The 19,219-nt window shown below is 45.6% G+C and overlaps 1 protein-coding gene across 5 annotated transcripts in view; it reads left to right on the top strand.

Annotated features, from left to right (window-relative positions):
* Window positions 1–19,219, top strand: part of CCDC13 (coiled-coil domain containing 13) — a 78,498-nt gene that overhangs the window by 55,634 nt on the left and 3,645 nt on the right. For 2 of the 5 annotated variants that reach the window (XM_053598980.1, XM_053598979.1), the window contains 2 exons: window positions 1,205–1,327; window positions 17,217–17,371. In XM_053598980.1, coding sequence (XP_053454955.1) covers window positions 1,205–1,327; window positions 17,217–17,371 — 278 coding nt within the window. Of the gene's footprint in view, window positions 1–1,204; window positions 1,328–3,938; window positions 4,261–14,465; window positions 14,553–17,216; window positions 17,372–19,219 lie in introns of those variants that run through there. The other 3 variants (XM_053598983.1, XM_053598981.1, XM_053598982.1) reach the window with 3 other exon arrangements.

The following is a 19,219-nucleotide window of genomic DNA, read 5'->3' as shown; positions in this document are numbered from 1 at the left end:
AGAGTATGCCTGCTTGACCTGGCACAGTTTGAACCCACTCCTCAGGGACTCTGGTGGGTGACTGGGAGGAGGTGGGGCGAGTGAATCACCCCTTCCTCCCACTCCTCCTCTACCCATATTTGGGGACCACAGAGGCAAGTAGAGTAGGGATTTCCACACAGATTGCCCAGGGATCTGCCAGGTTAAATGCAGGTCCCGATTCAGCAGTCTGGAAAGGAGACTGGGATGCTGCATTTCTATCAAGCTGCTAGGTGGTGCCAAGCTGCTGATGCAGAGACCACACGCATAGGGCCGTAGAGCACATGTATTTAGGAGTTGAAATGTGGGGGGTCTAGAGTTCTCACAGCACATCTCAACCACGCCCCTTAACATTCAGAGAGAGAACTGGGGTCAAGAGAGAGGAAGAGACTGGCCCAAGACCACAGAGCAAGTCAGCCCAGCCCTCAGTCCACTGCACATCTCTACAGCCCTCCCCACACTCAGCGTTGCTAGAAGAGCCCACCTAGGGTCTCAGAGGGTCTCACTGGAAAAGGTGAGGGCACAGCCAAGAGCAACTTGGGACTCGCATGTGAGCCCTGAGAGGCTGTACTAGGGGCAGAGCTCACCCTCTGTCCTGGCCCCAGGCCCAGGGAAGGGGAGGTAGGTGGGCTCAGTGGTAAGGAGGAGAGCAGTGATAGGTTTGGGCAGGGCCAGAGAAAACTGACCAAGTTACAAAGCAAGCCAGGCTCTAAGAAAGTAGACTGGGCTTACAAACCAAGCCAGAGATGTAGGAGGGCTGGGACAGGCTGGCAGGGATGGAGAGCCTGGGCATTCCTGACACTGGGCAGAGTAGCCAGGAACCAGAGGCCACACAGATACCTTGGGTGCCCCAGTCCCCCAAGAGCCAGCTTCCATAGCAGCCAGACTAATTCCAGGGCGTCACAGGGACTGGAGGGACAGAGGTACCAATGCAACTCTAGCCCTAGTGGGGTCCAGCTTTGGAGCCAACTAAATGAGGCCCAAGGACTTCAGCAGGACCAGGAATTGGGGGCTGAAAAGAAGCCAGTGGGGAGGATTAGGAAGAGCTGGGTTTGCTTCCTTCCCTCTGGCTATCTCTGAGAATCCCTGAATGTCCACCCAGCCGCCCCCATCACCATCACAGGGGTAAATGTGTGTCTTCAGGCTTCAGATGACTTCTGCCCTCTGCCTTCCACCCTGGTCCCAGGTTCTTGGACTCCTCAGAACAAAAAGGCTGGCAGGCACAAGTGACAGAGATCAAGGCCCTCTGGCAGGCTGCCGAGGTGGAACGTGACCGGCTCACAGAGTTTGTCACTGTCCTGCAGAAACGGTAACATGTGGTACCCAGGGATGTTCCTTCATGGATCTGCATGGGGTGGCATGGGTGTCTGGGGCCACGCCTTATCCATGACAGGGTCCACCTCACCTGAGAGCTTGGCTTCCACAGTGTCCAGGACATTGGTAGCCACAAATCATGTGCCCACCAAAGGGGGCCTATGACCTTGGGGCCCTGTTATCACACTGATTTGCCCTTACGAACAACCCTATCCTATGTGCACCCAGTGGGACTGTCGCTCAGCATGTGGACATGAAGTGGGAGTCTCAGGGGAGACACATTCCTGAATAGTTAAATCAGCCAAATCAGTCCAGCAATAATTTAAGTCTGTGGCGAGCCTGGCATGGTGCTCAGTACTGTCGGAGAGATTGGTAGGAAGAAGACACAGCCTAGACTGACGTCCGGAGTTGCAGGGAACAAGAGCTGCTGATGGATGGGGGAGCTGAGAGTTCTCTGGGAGGCAGAGAGGGAAGCATGTGGCCCAAGGCAGTGAAGCAGGAGGTATGCTTTGCTCCAAAGGGTTGTTGACAGACTTCCATTCAGATAAATCAGCGCTCCTCACTCAAGTGACTCTTTTGGCAAGAATCACAGGTGTCCATGCCAATCCATGGCCCAACCATGTGACCTCCACACTGAAAACTATAAAGGACACCACTGAGTTTCTGCTCTAACAGGCCGTATCATGTATCAGTCAGAGCTCTTTGATGACAGACAATAGAAACCAGTTCTGGCTAAATTAAGTGAAAGACACATTTTTGAAAACTATCAGGAGACGCCAAGGCGCAGGGCAGGAAAGGAGCCCTACAAAGAGCAGACATCTTGTTAGCAGGAACCCTTGAGCAGACTCCCGGGCTACTGGAATGACACGACCCAGTGGCTTTCAGTTCTTGTGCCTGTGGCTTCTGGAGAGAAGGTCTGAACCACTGCTGAACGGTGCTGCTCCGTGTCCACCCTACATGTGAGGGTGCTGACTGGAGGTACCTCCAGGTGCTCACAGGACACAGGAGGGGTGGTTTGCCAAAGGGGAAAATGGGGGACTGTCGCCAAAAGAAGGAGTTAGGGGTATGGGCAAGGCCATAACCATGGATGCCCACTACCTAAGTGGTGAGAGGTGGTCAGCCTTAACTTTTTTCTTTTCAAGTATTACATAGAAAGGGTATGAGTTTCAGACATGCTTGATATAGGAGGAAAGAAACATAATAATTTTTCTGTAATTGAATTTAATGGATAGTAAAGTCTATAGTCCATCAAATGGCAGAGACACACTCAGTTCCGGTTTTCTCTCACTTCCCTTGAGTTACATCTGCCTTTAGAGGAGTTCTGTGAACCAGGGTGACTCAGTTACCTGTCACTGGGTAACAACCCATCCATTGAGCGTCACGTCTTCAAACACAATGGTGTTTTTCTCCTGATTCTGTAGGTTGGCTGGGTAATTCTGCTCCACAGAACCTTGGTGGGGTCATGCACCTGGCCCGACTCAGCTGGAAGCTTGGCTGGGGTGCCCCAGTTCTCCTTCTCTGTGGCCTCTCTCCGCGTGAGGTCTCATCTCCAAGGCCTCTGCACAAAGGGCTGGGATTAGGTGAGGCACCCGGGGCACATCGTTAAGGGGGCACTCACTGTCAGGCACCCACAGCACCTCTCTATCAGCTGATGCCCTTGTCCTGTGGGGGCCCTTGAGTTCATTCTGCTGCTCTATGTCATTTTAGGGTGTCAGGGAGTTCCCTGAGGATGTACCAGGTTCATCAGCAAAGATACACTGCCTTTTTTTCCTCTGGATTATTGCTGTATCACTGGGCTCTAACGAGAAAAGGAGGCCCAGGCAGCCTTTGCACTCAGACCCCCTTAAACCTATTTGAATTTCTCATCCCAAAGTCCAGGGCCTTTCTTTCTCAGAGATCCTCAATGTCTGCTCCTTTCTGATCTGCAGGGGCAGTCTCTGTCTTACACAGGGAACATCTTTCTCTGCCCCACTCCCCATACTCTGCCCTACAAATTCCAGCCACCAGAATTCTATGCTCACCGCAACGCAGCTCCCTAGTCTCCTGTCTTTACCCCAGTGAGACCACTGTACTCTGCTTGGGTTCTCCTCAGGCCCCTACTGCAGTCAGAAAGTGCCTCAGGCAGATAGCTGGGGTGGTGGTAGATCTCACGTCCTTCCTTCTCCTTCCCTGTGCTCTGGTGTCTGATACCTGTTATCCTGTTGTCCACTATCTGAAAACAAGTTATGTCTTACATTGTATACATTTTTCCGGTTATTTGCAATAGGGAGAACTAATCTGCTTAGTCTGTCATGGCAAAAGTCACTAAATATGTCTCTTTTTAAAAAAAGCTTATAGTTGGGTTTTTTAAAAATTCAATCTGGGAATTTCTGTGTCTGAACAGTGTAGTTTAGCCTATTTTCATTTTTGTAACATTTCATTACCTTAACTCTACTTTCTATTTGCCATGATTTTTCTTTTCTCCTTTTCCCCTTTCTTCTCCCTTATATTGGATTGATCAAGTTTCATTTACCTTTCTTCTGTATAAGTTTAGAAGTTATATGTTTTATTTCTGTTATGTTAGTGGTTATCCTTAACTTTTTTTTTTTTTTTTTTTGTCAAGACAGAGTTCTACCCTATGCCCTGAGCAGAGTGCAAAGGTGTCGTAGCTCACTGCAACCTCAGACTCAGGCTGTGGGCATCCTGCTGCCTCAGCCTCCGAAGCCACTGGGATTACAGGCACTCGCCGTGGTGCCTGGCTGGGTTTTTCAATTTTTTTTCTTGAGTCGGGGGTCTTACTCTTGCTCAGACAAACCTCCAGCTCCTGAGCTCAAGCAAACCTCCCACGTCAGCCTCCCACAGTGCTGGGATTACAGGTGTGAGCCTCAGCACCTGGCATGGTTACCCTTAACTTTTAACATAAAACATTAACATAAAGTCTAAAGCCAATGGGTTTTGTTACTTTGAACAATAGAATAAATTTATAATGCTTTAACTCTGATTTCTCTACTGTGTTTTTCATATAGCTATTGTCTAATATTTATCTTCCACATTCTGTTATTAAACTTCCTAAAATTAAACTAAGTTAGTCTTGAATATGACATAGTTGATATTCATTTCCTTTTACTAACATGTTTATTTTTATTTATTTGTTTAGAGACAGGATCTTGCTCTGTTGGCCAGGCTGAAGTGCAGTGGTGCACTCATAGCTCATTTCAACTTTGAACTCCTGGGCTCAAGTGATCTTCCTGCCTCAAATAGCTGAGAACTGGAAGCATGAGCCGCTATACCTGGCTAAATTTTAAATTTTTTGTATTGTAGAGACAGGGTCTCATTATGGTGCCTACAACTAGTCTTGACAACCTCCTAGCCTCAAGCAATCCTCCCACTTTAGCCTCCCAAAGGGCTAGGATTAGAGGTGTGAGCCAGTGGGGGTCTAAACATTTAAAAATATCTTCACTCACTGTTGCTTTCTTGCATCTCATTCTTCCTCCTGGGTTCATTTTCCTTCTCTCTCTCTCTCTTTTTTTTTTTTTTTTTAAGAGACAGAGTCTCACTTTGTCGCCTTTGGTAGAGTGCTATGGTGTCACAGCTCACAGCAACCTCCAGCTCTTGGGCTTAGGCGATTCTCTTGCCTCAGCCTCCCAAGTAGCTGGGACCACAGGCACCCGCCACAACTCCCGGCTATTTTTTTGTTGCAATTCAGCCGGGGCCGGGTTTGAACCCGCCACCCTCGGTATATGGGGCTGGTGCCCTACTCACTGAGCCACAGGCACCACCCATTTTCCTTTTTATTGAGGAACACCTTTAGTTCAGTGGGGCCCTGTGAATAGTAAACCTTCTGAGCCTTCATTTATTGCTACATGTCTTTGTTATACCTTTCTCTTGAATGAGAATTTAAGAGAACTTTGGGCATAGAATTCTAAACAGATGGATTTTTTTTCTCTGCACTTTGAGGCTATTCCGTTATCTCTACTATTGATAAAAGAAATCTCCTATCAGTTTTATTATCATTTGTCCTTTCTCTCTGGATACTTTTCAGATATTCTCTTTGTCTTTGATATTTTGAAGGTTCCCTGTGATGTGTCAGGGGCGGGTGTGGTTTTTCCTACTCAGAAGTTAGTGTCCTTTTTAATCTAAGGATATTTTATATTGCCAAGGACTTCTCTCCATATGTTGCCTCTCCCCTAATCTCTCTATTCTTTTCATCTAAAGTTCCTATTCAACATATGTTAGACTTTGTTATTCTCTGTAACTTTTAACCCTTCTTAGTATTTTGGGCTGAATTCTGAGTGATTTCTTCAAATCAGTCTTCCAGCTCACTAAATCTCTTCAGTTATGCTTCATCTACCATGAATATAATATTTCAATAACTGTATTTTTGGTGTGCAAAAACCTCCTGTTTTATTGATTGATTGATTGATTGATTGAAACAAGACTCTCATTTTGCTGCCCTGGGTACAGTGTCGTGGCATCATAGCTCACAGCAACCTCAAACTCTTGGGCTCAAGTTATTCCCTTGCCTCAGCCTCCCATAGTAACTGGGATTATAGGCACCTGCCACAACGCCTGGCTATTTTAGAGATGGGGTCTCGCTCTTGCTCAGGCTGGTCTTGAACTCAACGCCTGCCTCAGCTTCTCAGAGTGCTAGGATTATAGGCATGAGTATTCCCTTTCTTATAGCATTTATTCTTTCATCAAGATTTCTTGCCATTCTGGGCGGCGCCTGTGGCTCAGTCGGTAGGACGCCGGCCCCATATACCGAGGGTGGCGGGTTCAAACCCGGCCCCGGCCAAACTGCAACCAAAAAATAGCCGGGCGTTGTGGCGGGCGCCTGTAGTCCCAGCTACTCGGGAGGCTGAGGCAAGAGAATCGCTTAAGCCCAGGAGTTGGAGGTTGCTGTGAGCTGTGTGAGGCCACGGCACTCTACCGAGGGCCATAAAGTGAGACTCCGTCTCTACAAAAAAAAAAAAAAGATTTCTTGCCATTCTCCTTTTAATAATTTTAAACTTACTTAGTCCTTTAAAGTTGTTCTATCATTTTCATTACTTAGAACACCAAGTGATGTCTGTGGATTCTCTCCTCACCATGAATTATTTCCTTGTATGGTTTGCATTTGTGTGTTTTTATGAGCTTATCTTCAGTGGGAGCACTTAGGTTATGAAAATGCTCCTATGAAGTGGTTCTACGTTTGTTTCTGTGGAGCTCTGGGGGTTTCAGTGGCCTCTGCTTGGTACTTTGTGCTAATTAATTGGCTTAGGATTTCCTGAACACATAAATGCTGCCCTTGTGTTTCAATTTCTTATGATCATCACTCTGCCCCTTCACCCCCACTCAAGGCCTTGATAGACTACAAGCTTCCTTATCACTTCCCCGTAGATGGATATTATCATAGTCCTCTTATCACAAATGAGGCATTCTTTTGAGGCTACCAGAATTATGCAGCTTGGTGCATTGTAGAAGCCCAAATTTATGTCTTCTGCTTTCAGGCTGGCATTAAAACCACTGCCTTATGCTACTGGAAGTTTGACTACTTTTCCTATTATGTATACATACTAATAGCAAAAAGCTTCTTTTTGCAACCTCCAATCCCACATTCTTCATAGATAAGAATGGTTAAAACTTCCATAATTTTTCTTTCCACATCCCATAATATATTTATATATATACATATGTGTATATATATATATATAGCTATATATATATACATGTTACATATAAAAAGTAAACTCACACTAAACAAATCCTTACACTTTTATGGGAGTGTATTTATATCACAAATCTCTTAAAGTGGAAGGGCTGAATCAAAGGATATGCATATTTTAAATGTTCAAAAAAAAATGACAAAAATCTGGGCGGGGTGGCTCACTCCTGTAATCCTAGCACTCTGGGAGCCCAGGCAGGTGGATTGTTTGAGCTCAGGAGGAGTTCGAGACCAGGCTGAGCAAGAATGAGACCTTGTCTCTACTAAAATTAGAAAAACTAGCCAGGCATTATGGTGGGCGCCTGTAGTCCCAGCTACTTGAGAGGCTGAGGCAAGAGGGTGGCTTGGCCTAAGAGTTTGAGGTTGGTGTGAGCTGTGACGCCACAGCACTCTATCCAGGCTGACAAGAGTCTGTCTCAAAAAAAAAAAAAAAAAATGACTGGGTCCCAAAAATAATGGCAAATTGCCCCTTTAAATGAATTAGTTTATATTTCTCCTTTTATAATGTGAACTGTTGTTCTTTTCCCCATACCTTCACATTTAATAAGTTTTATCAATCTTTAACATTTTTGTTAAACTGATAAAGTAATGCTAGTATCTCATGGTTGTGTTTATCTGCATTGCTATGACCAAAGTGAGGGTGAGAATATTTTAACGTAGATTTTCCATGTTATTTTCTCTTAACTGCCTATTCATGCCACTGCACCTGTTATAGAGTTATTTATATTTTTACTTGAAATCTAAGAGAACACTTTACATGTTCTATACATAGTATAATGTATAGAATGGATAATATTATGTATGTCTTCATAAAGATCTTATATCCCTTGTGTTAAATTAATTCTTGGGTGGGGGGAACCTCCCGGTCTAAACATTCTTTATCAATATCCTCACAGTTACAGTCTCCATGAAACCAAATTTTTTTTTTTTTTTTGAGACAAAGTCTCACTCGGTTACTCTGGGGTTGAGTGCCCTGGTGTGATAGCTCACAGCAACTTTATACTCTTGGGCTCAAGCAATTCTCTTGCCTCAACCTCCCAAACAGGCACCTGCCACAACGCCCAGCTACTTGTTTGAGATGGGGTCTCATTCTTACTCAGGCTGATCTCGAACCTGTGAGCTCAGGCAATCCTTCCTTCTCAGCCTCCCAAGTACTGGGATTATAGGCACAAGTCACTGCACTTGGCTGTAAACCAAAATTTTTTTTTTTTTTTTTTTTAGTTTTTGGCCGGGGCTAGGTTTGAACCTGCCACCTCCGGCATATGGGACCGGCGCCCTACTCCTTGAGCCACAGGCACCACCCCTAAACCAAAATTTTTAATATCAAAACACTCACTAATAATATGACTACTTAATATTCTTTATTTCACACTGGCATTGAGTCAGTTTTGTGAGACTCTTGAAATATAATGAAAATCAATTATGAAGTGAAAAGGCAAATCTTTCAGAATACTTGGAATTTCATGAAGTCAGTGCACATGATGGAGAACTGTTAGAATCAGGCCAAAGCCATTGACAAATGAGGTTCTAGCTGGGTTAGACCCAGCAACCATTGAGAAAGAGAAAATCAGTGAGACCAATGACTGGTCACAAAAGAAGACTGAGAATACCAACTGGTCAGAGAGGTCTTGAGGGCAAACATACGTCTGTAGAGCCCAGGCCGGAGGAGCAGCCTCAGATCAGAGAGGAGTGAAGGAGAGAGAAGGAACTGGCTTTGGTGTGTGTGTTTATAGGAGAAGCTGTGGACTGAACCTGCTGATGGATTGGAAGCTGAAGGCAAGGAAGAAAAAGAAGGCAAGGGTGACTCCCAGGTATTCAGTTGAGCAACTGGATGAGTGACAGTGACATTTATCGAGATAGGGAAGGCACACGGGGAAGAAGGGGAGAGACTAGAATGTGGTTATTCCCAGATTTTGTGGGAATTCATTTTGTGCTTACCATCGTATATGGTGTTTGCTATCGATTTATTATTTCCCCTACTATAAATGGAATATAAGTTAAACAAAATATAATATTACTGAAATTATAGCAAAAAAAGAAAGCCTGTCCTTCACAGACAAGGCAATAACTGCTTCACATTCCTTTTTGTTTTCAGTTCATTGGCTGAATTATATTTACCTTGTATCTGTTTGTTTTTAAATTGTTGATTTGTTAGAAATTTTTTTTTTTTTTTTTTTAGAGACAGAGTCTCACTTTATGGCCCTCGGGTAGAGTGCCATGGCCTCACACAGCTCACAGCAACCTCCAACTCCTGGGCCCAAGCGATTCTCCTGCCTCAGCCTCCCGAGTAGCTGGGACTATAGGCACCCGCCACAACGCCCGGCTATGTTTCGGTTGCAGTTCAGCAGGGGCCGGGTTTGAACCCGCCACCCTCGGTATATGGGGCTGGCGCCCTACCGACTGAGCCACAGGCGCCGCCCAGAATTTTTTTTTTTTGAGACAGAGCCTCAAGCTGTCACCTGGGTAGAGTCCTGTGGCATCACAGCTCACAGCAACCTCCAGCTCCTGGGCTCAAGCGATTCTCCTGCCTCCGCCTCCCAAGTAGCAGGGATGACAGGTGCCCACCACAACGCCCGGCTATTTTTTGGTTGCAGCCGTCATTGTTGTTTGGAGGGCCTAGGCTGGATTCAAACCCGCCAGCTCAGGTGTACGTGGCTGGTGCCTTAGCCGCTTGAGCCACAGACACCTAGCCAATTTGTTAGAAATTTTTTAATGAAATCATATATTATGCGTAATCTTTGCTACCTGTTTCACTTAGTAATTCATCACAGACATTCTCTTCATGTCAGTACATGTTCCCTTTAGGATTACAGAATATTTTGTTGTATGAATCCACTATAATTTATCTACCATACCTCTATTGATGGGTTATTGGTTTCTAATTTTAAAATAGTTTATTGTATTTAAGATGTTTCCTTCTAGTCACATTTTACTTTGAGTTTTTAAAACCAGAAATAGATAATGATTTTACCAATACTTCATCAGCATCTGTTGAAAGGATTACGTGATTTTTTTCCTTCAACCTCTAGCCCTGATATTGAATTCCATGGCTCTAGTGTTTCTAGAACTATATTGTATTATTCTTGTACAATATGCACGTACCATAGAATTTTGTTTGTCTTTCTTTTTACCACCATTTGTTTTTCCTTTTAAAGGCAGGGTCTCACTCTGTCACCCAGGCTGAAATGCAGTGGTACAATCTTAGCTCATTGCAGCCTCGGACTTCTGGGCTCAAGCGATTCTCCTACTTTGGCCTTCCAATTAGCTGGGACTACAGGCATATGCTGTTTCAGCCAGCTAATTTTTCACAGAAGGATCTTGCTATGTTGCTCAGGCTGGTCTTGAACTGCTGGGCTCAAGCAGAATTCCTGCCTTAGCCTCCCAAGTTGCTAGGATTACAGGTGTGAGCCATCATATCCAGCTCTTCCTCTATTTTCACTGTGGTAGGCAGAATTCTGACATTCCTGGCAGCTGATACACAAGCTTTATTTGCTTCCCTCCCCTTGAGTGTGGGCAGAACCTGTGAATATGGTGGAATATCACTGGCACAAGTATGTTAACTTACATGGCAAAGGGGGTTTTGCAGATATAGCTAAGTTTCTGATCAGATGACTTTGAGTTATCAAAAGGGAGATGCTCTAGATGGCTCAGACCTGATCACATGAGTGCTTTAAGTCAGAGTCTAGTGGTCCGAGACAGAGAAAGCCAGAGAGTGGAAGTGGCAGAGATTTTCCTGGCCTGGAAGATATTCTCCTGCATGACAGGGAATGGCCAGTGGGCTCTAGGACCTGACAACCACCTCCAGCTAATAGCTAGCAAGAAAACGGGGACCACTTTCCTACAATAACAGGGGACTAAATTCTGCTAACAATCGGAATGAGCTCAGAAGAGGTTCTCAAGCCTCAGATGAGATAGCAGCCCCTTCTGAAACCTTGATTTCAGCCATGCAAGACCCCAAGCCAAGCCGAAGTTGGACTTTTGACCAACAGAAACTGTTGAGATATATACACCAAAAATGTTTCATTTTAAAGATTAAAAGATACGATTCAGTTGCTTTAATTACACTCACAATATTGTGCAACCATTATCACTGTCTATTTCCAACCTTTTTCATAACCCCAAAAAGAAACTCCGTAACCATTAGGCAAGAAATCCTCAGGCCCCCACCGCCCACACCCAGCCTCAGGTAACCTCTTTTCCACGTTCTTTCTCTATGAATTTGCCTATTCTAGATATTTTATATAAGTGGAGTCATACAATATTTACCTTTTTGTATCTGGCTTATTTTACTTAGCACAACATTTTTAAGGTTAATCCATGTTGTAGCAATGTCAGAACTTTATTCCTTTTTGTGACCAAATATATTTTATGTACGTACCACACTTTTCCCATCCATTCATCTCTTCATGGACACATGGGCTGTGTCTCCGTTTGGGCTATTGTGAATAGTGTTGCTGTGAACATTACTGTCCAAGTATCTGTTTGAGTCTCTGTTTTCAATTCTTTGGAGTATATACCTAGAAGTGGAATTGCTAGATCACATGGTAATTTTATGGGTAGCTTTTTGAGGAGCTACCAAACTGTTTTCCACAGTAATTACACTATTTTATAATCCCACCAGCAGTGCATACAGATTCTATTTTACTTGTTATTTTCCTTTGTTTTCAATTATAGCCATCTTCATAGGTTTGAAGTGGTATCTCATAGTGGTTTGGATTTCCATTTCCCTACTCACTAATGGTGTTGAACATCTTTTCTTATGCTTATGGGCCATTTGTATTCTTCTTAGGAGAAATACAAGTTTTTTTGTCTACTTTTAAATTGAGTTGTAGGAATTATTTATATTTTCCGGAAATTTTGTATTATTTTTAGCCACTCTTTGTGATTACTTGTTATGCAGCAGTAGAAAACTAATACATTCACTCTATCATTGACTGCAAAATCAAATTTTTTCTAATCTCACAGGAAATTTTTTTCTATATTGTGGAATAGTCAGAATCACAAGAATGATCATCAGTTTCTTGGAGGTTAGGTAGATTTTTCCTGAGAATCTGTTTTGACCTGAGTTTTTTTTTTTTGGAGGGGGGGGGTTTGAGGTAGACTTTTGACAACCTTTTTATTTTATTTTAATTTTATTTTTTTGAGACAAGGTCTCACTATGTTTCCCTGGGTAGAGTGCCGTGGCGTCACAACTCACAGCAACCTCTAATTCTTGGGCTTAAGTGATTCTCTTGCCTCAGCCTCCCAAGTAGCTGGGACTACAGGCACCTGCCACAATGCCCGGTGTTTTTTATTGTAGTTGTCATTGTTATTTGGCAGACCTGGACTGGATTTGAACCTGCCAGCTCCAGTATATGTGGCTGGTGCCTTTAGCCATTGAGCTACAGGCACCAAGCCATTGAAACCTTTTTAAAGGTTTATATTTTCTTTGTCTTTTTAAAATAAAATCAGTACGTCCTCTTGGTTGTTTTAGGATTAAATAAAAAATGATTACATGAGAGGCGGTGCTGTGGCTCAGTGAGTAGGGTGCCAGGCCCATGTACCGGAGGTGGAGGGTTCAAACCCAGCCCCGACTAAAAAAAATGCTTACATGGTACCTTAACACAGTACTTGGTACATGGCAACTACTCCAAAAACGTGTTCGCTGTGTTGTTATAAGATTTTTCTCCCTATCCTGCAGTTCGGGTATGGTACCCAGCTATGTCCAATGGTGTTTCTTAGTCTGTTTTGTGTTGCCGTAACAGAATACCACACCCTGAGTAAGCTATACAGAAAATAAATTTATTTCTCACAGTTCTAGAGGCCAGAAAGTCCATTATCAATGTGCCAGCATCAGCAAGGTTCTTCTTGCAGCATCATCATGGTCAAAGTGGAAGGACAAGAGAGCATGTAAGAGAGAGAAAGTTAGAGGGGACCAGGCCAAACTCATCCTTTCATCAGAAACCTACTCCTGTGATAACTAGCCCATTCCAGGAAAATGGCATTTATGAGGGCAGAGCCCTCCTAACCTAACCACTTCTTAAAGGTCCCATCTCTCAACACTGTTGCATTAGAGATTAAGTTTCCAACACATGAACTTTGGGGACACATTCAAACTGTAGCAGGGTATTCTTTTTTTTTGTTTTTTTGAGATAGAGTCTCACTATGTTGCTCTGGGTAAAGTGCGGTGGCATCACAGCTCACAGCAACCTCCAATTCTTGGGCTTAAGTGATTCTCTAGCCTCAGCCTCGCAAGTAGCTGGGACTATGGGTGCCCGCCACAACACCTAACTATTTTTTGGTTGTAGTTGTCATTGTTGTTTGGCAGGCCCAAGCTGGATTCGAACCCGCCAGCTTCCATGTATGTGGCTGGCACCCTAGCTGCTGAGCTACAGGCACCAAGCCAATGTAGCAGGGTATTCTTTTTTATAATCCTACCTGGTGCTTATTGAGCTCTGTCAATCTGAAACACCCTGGTCTTTCTTTAGCTCACAGAAATTTTATTATTTTCTCATTAGTGCTTCTCTACTTTCCCCTTCTCTTTCTCGAATTGACATTATTTGGATATTAGATGCCATAACCCTATATTCTTTGACTTGTTTGCTAATAGCTAACATTCCTTTGGGTTATTTTCACTCTATGTTCCGGGGTAATTCCCACAGTTTTTTTTTTTTGTAGAGACAGAGTCTCACTTTATGGCCCTCGGTAGAGTGCTGTGGCATCACACAGCTCACAGCAACCTCCAACTCCTGGGCTTAAGCGATTCTCCTGCCTCAGCCTCCCGAGTAGCTGGGACTACAGGCGCCTGCCACAACGTCCGGCTATTTTTTGGTTGCAATTTGGCCGGGGCCGGGTTTGAACCCGCCACCCTCGGTATATGGGGCTGGCGCCTTACCGACTGAGTCACAGGTGCCACCCAATTCCCACAGTTTTATCTTCAAGATCATTGATTTGAGTTTCACCAGGGACTGTTTTATTTCTCAGTGCTTCTGATGATTAAGTTCAAAAGTGCTCTTTTAAAAATATATATTTCTAAGAGCTCTTTCTCACGGTTAGATTTCTTACAATATTTTTTCAAATCTCTTTAAGAATTCACTAAAGTGCTTGTAAGAGTTTTCTTTCCTGTTGAATCTGTGTCGATGGGGAGACACCCGCTCTGATTTTCAGCCCGGGCCCTCTTTTAAGCTACTGGTTCCCCTGAAGTGCCCAGCAGTCATCTGTCTGTCTGCTCCTTGTACTCCTGGATCTGCCAGTCCCAGTCGCAGGGCTCCCTCTGCCCCTAGGGGTTCTGACCTTTGGAGTCATTGGTAGCAGCAGAAGGCAGGTAGCAGTGATGAGCAATCTCCATTCAAAATAACATCACCCCTTGACACGTTATCTCCTCCCTATGTGCTTTATTTTCTGCATAGCTCCTATCCCATCCTTACATTAGATGTGTATTTTTTTGTTAATTGTTTTTCTCTCCTGCAAGTCCGAAAAATCCATGAAGAACAGTGCCTGGAACATATGAGCAGTCAGGACATGTTTCATGAATGATGGAGTAGTGTGCTCTTCTCTCAGGCTTGCAACCCCCTGAGGAAGGATCACAGCCAAGAGGTCATTCTACATGAGAACTGTGGAGACCAGAAGTATTTTAAGCAGGGAAGTGGTAGATAGGAAAGATTCATGCCACTCTCCCCCACCTAGCCTCAGAAGGAAACAGGCAGGACCAGGCGACCAGGCAATCAAGTAAATCCCCCATGTGGTACATTTTTGGGGAGGCTGAGCATTGGGGCTCAGCATATCAGCTCCAAGGGCCTTTGTCACTTCAAATGGCTCAGTCACTTTGAATGGCTTTAGCCACCTTCCTTTGAATAGGCCAGGCCGATCTACCTCTAACCACTCCCTGGACTCCAACTGACAACTAACAGACAGACAGTGCCTCAGTTTTGTAAAGTTCTGTTGATACAGATACAGGACCAGAGTCTCCTTTTTACCATTACAAACAACAGGTTAAGCTAACTGGGGTGTGACTGCCAGGGCTTGCTCCTTACCCCACTTCACCCTGTCATCCAGGTGCAGCCTTCTAAGACAGTTGTTCATGCATTTACAGACGTAAATAGGCAGGCATGGAAATTTTATTTCGTTATTTTTTCACGTAAAAGCACTGTATTGCATCTATTCTTACGGCACTTGCTTCTTTTCACCAATCCATGGCGTGGAGATCATCCATGTTTGTACATATGGCTCTGCTACATTCTTTTTCGCTGCTTGGGTGGTGCCGTCCAGCAAACCTTTCTGCAGTGATGGAGATGTTCTATATCTTTCTGTCGAATCTGGTAGCCATTAGACATGTGTGGCTTTTGAGAACTTGAAATGTGGCTAGTGGGAATGAGGAACTGAATTTTTTATGTTATTTATTTCGTGAACTTTAATTTTAATAGCTACATGTGGACACGTAGCCACTGTCCTGGGCAGCACAGCTGTGTCACATTCTATCATATTCCATAGTATGAATATGTCACCACTGATTTGTCTTTCCCCTGTTGATGGGCCTTCAGTTCTTTGGGGTTTTTGCTTTTGCAAATAAATTTTTAAGGAACATTTCAGATTGTATATGAAATGAGCACATTGTACCCCTTGATTGCACTAATGTACACAGCTATGATTTAACAATTAAAAAAAAAACTAGGAAAAAATTTTTTAAGGAACATGCTTAAATGTTGTTAGTAGCTGTACACTATGTTAGCATACGGTTTTGTGTCAGTGGTTGTATATTGTTTAAAATTGCCATTCTGTTCCTTTTGGCCCTTCACCAAGGTAGAAAGACCACTTCCTTAAACACTGTCAGTGTCAAGGCTACCCCTCTGATATGCAGGTGTGTGTATAACCCTGGGCTGAGTTGGATCCTGAGTTAAATCTCAGGGTGCCTTGGCCTCTCAGCTGAGCCTTTAGTGCCACAGAGGTCTGACGTGCCAGACCTACCCACAGGAAAGACCGATGCACAAGCCCCAGTGAGATAACTATGTGACAAAAGCTTTAAGGCCCATGAATTATGACAGGCATATACAAAACAAACTGATAAGCATAGAGCACTCACCCACTCCAGTAAAAACAATTAGATAAGAAGGGAAATGTGATCATTAGTGTGCTATGTGTTTGGCTCTGAATAACTGTCCTAATTTACACCCTGCAGTAGACAGGATTTTGGTAACCACGCCCTTTGCTCCCTGCTGTTCTGCCTGTCAGTGCTTTATGCTACCAGGCAAAAGGGATTTTGCAGATGATTACTTTTATGGACCCTAAAATAGGAAGATTATCCTGGACTATTGGATGGGATCAATCTAATCACTTGAGCCCTTAGAAGCAGAGAAATTTCTCCATCTGGGGTCATTCAGAGAGATGTTGTGGAAGAAGTCACAGAGGGCAGAAAGATTCAGTGCACTCTGAGGGTATCTAACTTGGCTTTGAAGATGGAGGAGGCAAGGTGGCCTCTAGGTAGGTGCTGAAATTGACCAACAGCCAGCAGGACACAGGGACTGCAGTCTGTCAGCTACCTAGAACTGGAGTGGCCCAACACCTGAATGGTCCTGGAAGTGAATTCTCCCCAGAACTTCAGGATGAGAGCCCAGGTCAGCCAGCACCTTTATGTCAGCTTGTGGAACTTGGAGCACAGAAACAAACCGCCTGAGCCTGTTGGAGATCTGTGAGATAATGGATGTGTGTTGTTTTCAGCAGCTAAATTTACGGTGATTTGTTATAGCTGTGATAGAAAACTGACACGCTACCTAATACCAATCAAGTCAGCCAAAAAAAAGTGTAAGGGTAATTCTATTTGATAGGGGGAAAGTACTAAAATAAACTAAATTCTCATTTTGCATGACAGGAAGTTTAAAGATTAGATTTAAACCTTAAAAAAATAGCAGTGTAAGCATCTATAGAAATATGGCAGCAAATATTAAAAGAAACAGCTAAAAGTGTTCCAATGATTACTTCTGGAGTAGAGGAATTAGAGTGATGCAGCTGGGAAGGGACTGCCAATTTTGTCATTTTAACCATGGAGAGAACTATATGATTTGTAAATGCGTGTCCCCGAATTACTGCAATAAAAATGAAGACGAGTAAGTCCCATCACCACTAACATAAGATGTGCCCACCTCTCCGAAAGTCTGAGTGGTATGGGGTGGGCGGTTGTGCCGTCTGCGCTGCCGCGGGTCTGGCATCCCTGCCCTATCATCACCAGGGCGGAGGAGAGCAACAGCAAGCTCCTGGAGGCAGGGAGGAAGCTGCAGGAGGAGCGGCACCGCACCGTGCTGTTGGAGCAACATTTGGAGAAGATGCGCCTGGAGCCAGGGAGGGCACCGGCCTTGCAGAGAGCAGCCTCCAGGAACAAAGCAGGTAGGGGCCAGGGCAGGGGTCCCAGGGGCAGGAATGTGGCAGCCTTGCTGTGAGTGGAGGAGCCAGTCAGCCCTTCCAGTGAGCATGAGGGAAGCAGAGCCTCCAGCAGGGTGGGTGCTGCCAGCCCCTCCCTCCAGGCAGCCTCATCCCAGTCAGAACCAGGGCCCTCGGGCTCCACTGGCCCCTGGGTCTGGCCCAGTCACCAACTCCTCTTCCAACCCCACCTTAGCCCTCAACCCTCTATCCTGAGCTGACTCTGTTCAAAATTGGTCATGGAGCAAAATTGGCCTGCTAGGGAGACCAGCAGCAGTGGCTGGAGCAGGAGAGGAGTCCTCCGGCAGCAGTCAAGCTGATAGAAGCAGGGCTGAGGTGCCTGTCCACTAGCCTGGGACCCACCCTCCTTTTGTCTACCATCCTCAGCATGCAGCCTCCATCTCCTGATCTGAGATGGCTGCTTGGGCTCTTCACCAGCAGCAGGAAGGGGAGAGCGGAAGCAGACAACCTGCTCCTCACCTTCCAAGGCTGCACATGTCACTTCTGCTCTCATCCCACTAGCCAGATCCTAGACACAGGCACACACCCAGCTGCAGAGGAAGCTGGGGAGTGCCATCCTTAACTAAAAGGCCTGTTGCACTCACACAGTGGTTCTCAAGGTGCCGTCTCCAGACCAGCAGCAGCAGCAGCATGCTGTGGGGCCAGAGCCAGAAGCCCCCTTGGCAGGGCTGCCTCCCTGAGACAGCCCCCTCCCACCCCCTTCCAGGGGGGCCAAGGTGCTGCTGCCCCCCTGACCTGGCCCCATCTCTTAGAACCTCAGTACTGTACCAGCTCCACCCTGGCCACTAGTGCCCAGCCCTCATTCTCAGTGCGTAGACCACGTGAGGTCAGGAGGATGTGCCAGGAGTAGGGCACAAAGGGGAACTTAAGGCCACTGCTTTTTCCTCTCCTCCCAGCAGGGCTTAGCAGCTTCTGAGAGTCCTCGCTGAGAAGGCTCCCCAGGGAATGTGACATATTCCTTCCTAGGCCCTCAGGAATATGTCCCCCAGGGAGTGTAGTGCCTCTAAGCCTCGGGCAGCCAGACTTCTAGCCAGCGACAGCTAAGCCAAGCAGGAAAATCACTTTGGTCCTGCTGAGAGACTAAGGGACAACTGCCTGAAAGAAAGTGTCCACATGGCCTCTGCCACCTAGTAGCCTGGGACATGGGCAAAGCACTGCCCCTCTGGAGAGCACAGCACCATCACTGCCCCACCTCCCCGGCCAATCTGTAAAATGGCGAGACTGGATTATGCAACGGCAGTTCTGCTCAGTGAAGGAGATGGGGGGCAGGGGAGCGTGGTATGCAGGGACCCGATGGACAAGCACGTGCAAAGGCACTGCAGTGGAAGTTCAGCTGGACACAGAGGTGGTGAGGCAGGCGGAGGGGGGAGGGAGTCTGAGGTGAAGCAGGAAGAGTCACGGGGAGCCTTGATGGTGGTCCAGTCACACACGGCCTTGGGGGCCAAATGTGAATTCATTGAGGGCTGACAGAGTTCTAGAGGCAAAAACTATTCTCCCCTTTTCTCAGGTGAGGAAACCAGCTCAGAGCGGCTGATGGTTTACCCCAGGCCTCACAGCAGCGGGTGAGGCCACGTCTGCTGATGCCAGGCAATTAATTCTGGTGGGACATATCACCCCTGAGGGCCTTTTCAGCACAGAATTTTTCTGATACTGTGATTTTGCCCAAGTTCCCCACAAGTTGGGCTTTGTCTTCTTTTTCTGAGCATTCTATGGCCCCTGACCCCAGCCACCGTGAGCTCTTGCTTCCTAGTATGGAGCTGCTGGCCTGACTAAGGACTGGTGTCGGGGCCCAGT

This window comes from Nycticebus coucang, chromosome 8 (genome assembly GCF_027406575.1).
Source record: "Nycticebus coucang isolate mNycCou1 chromosome 8, mNycCou1.pri, whole genome shotgun sequence".
Lineage (NCBI taxonomy): Eukaryota > Metazoa > Chordata > Mammalia > Primates > Lorisidae > Nycticebus > Nycticebus coucang.
The sequence above is the reverse complement of the archived record's forward strand: the minus strand, read 5'-3'. Positions and strand labels throughout refer to the sequence as shown.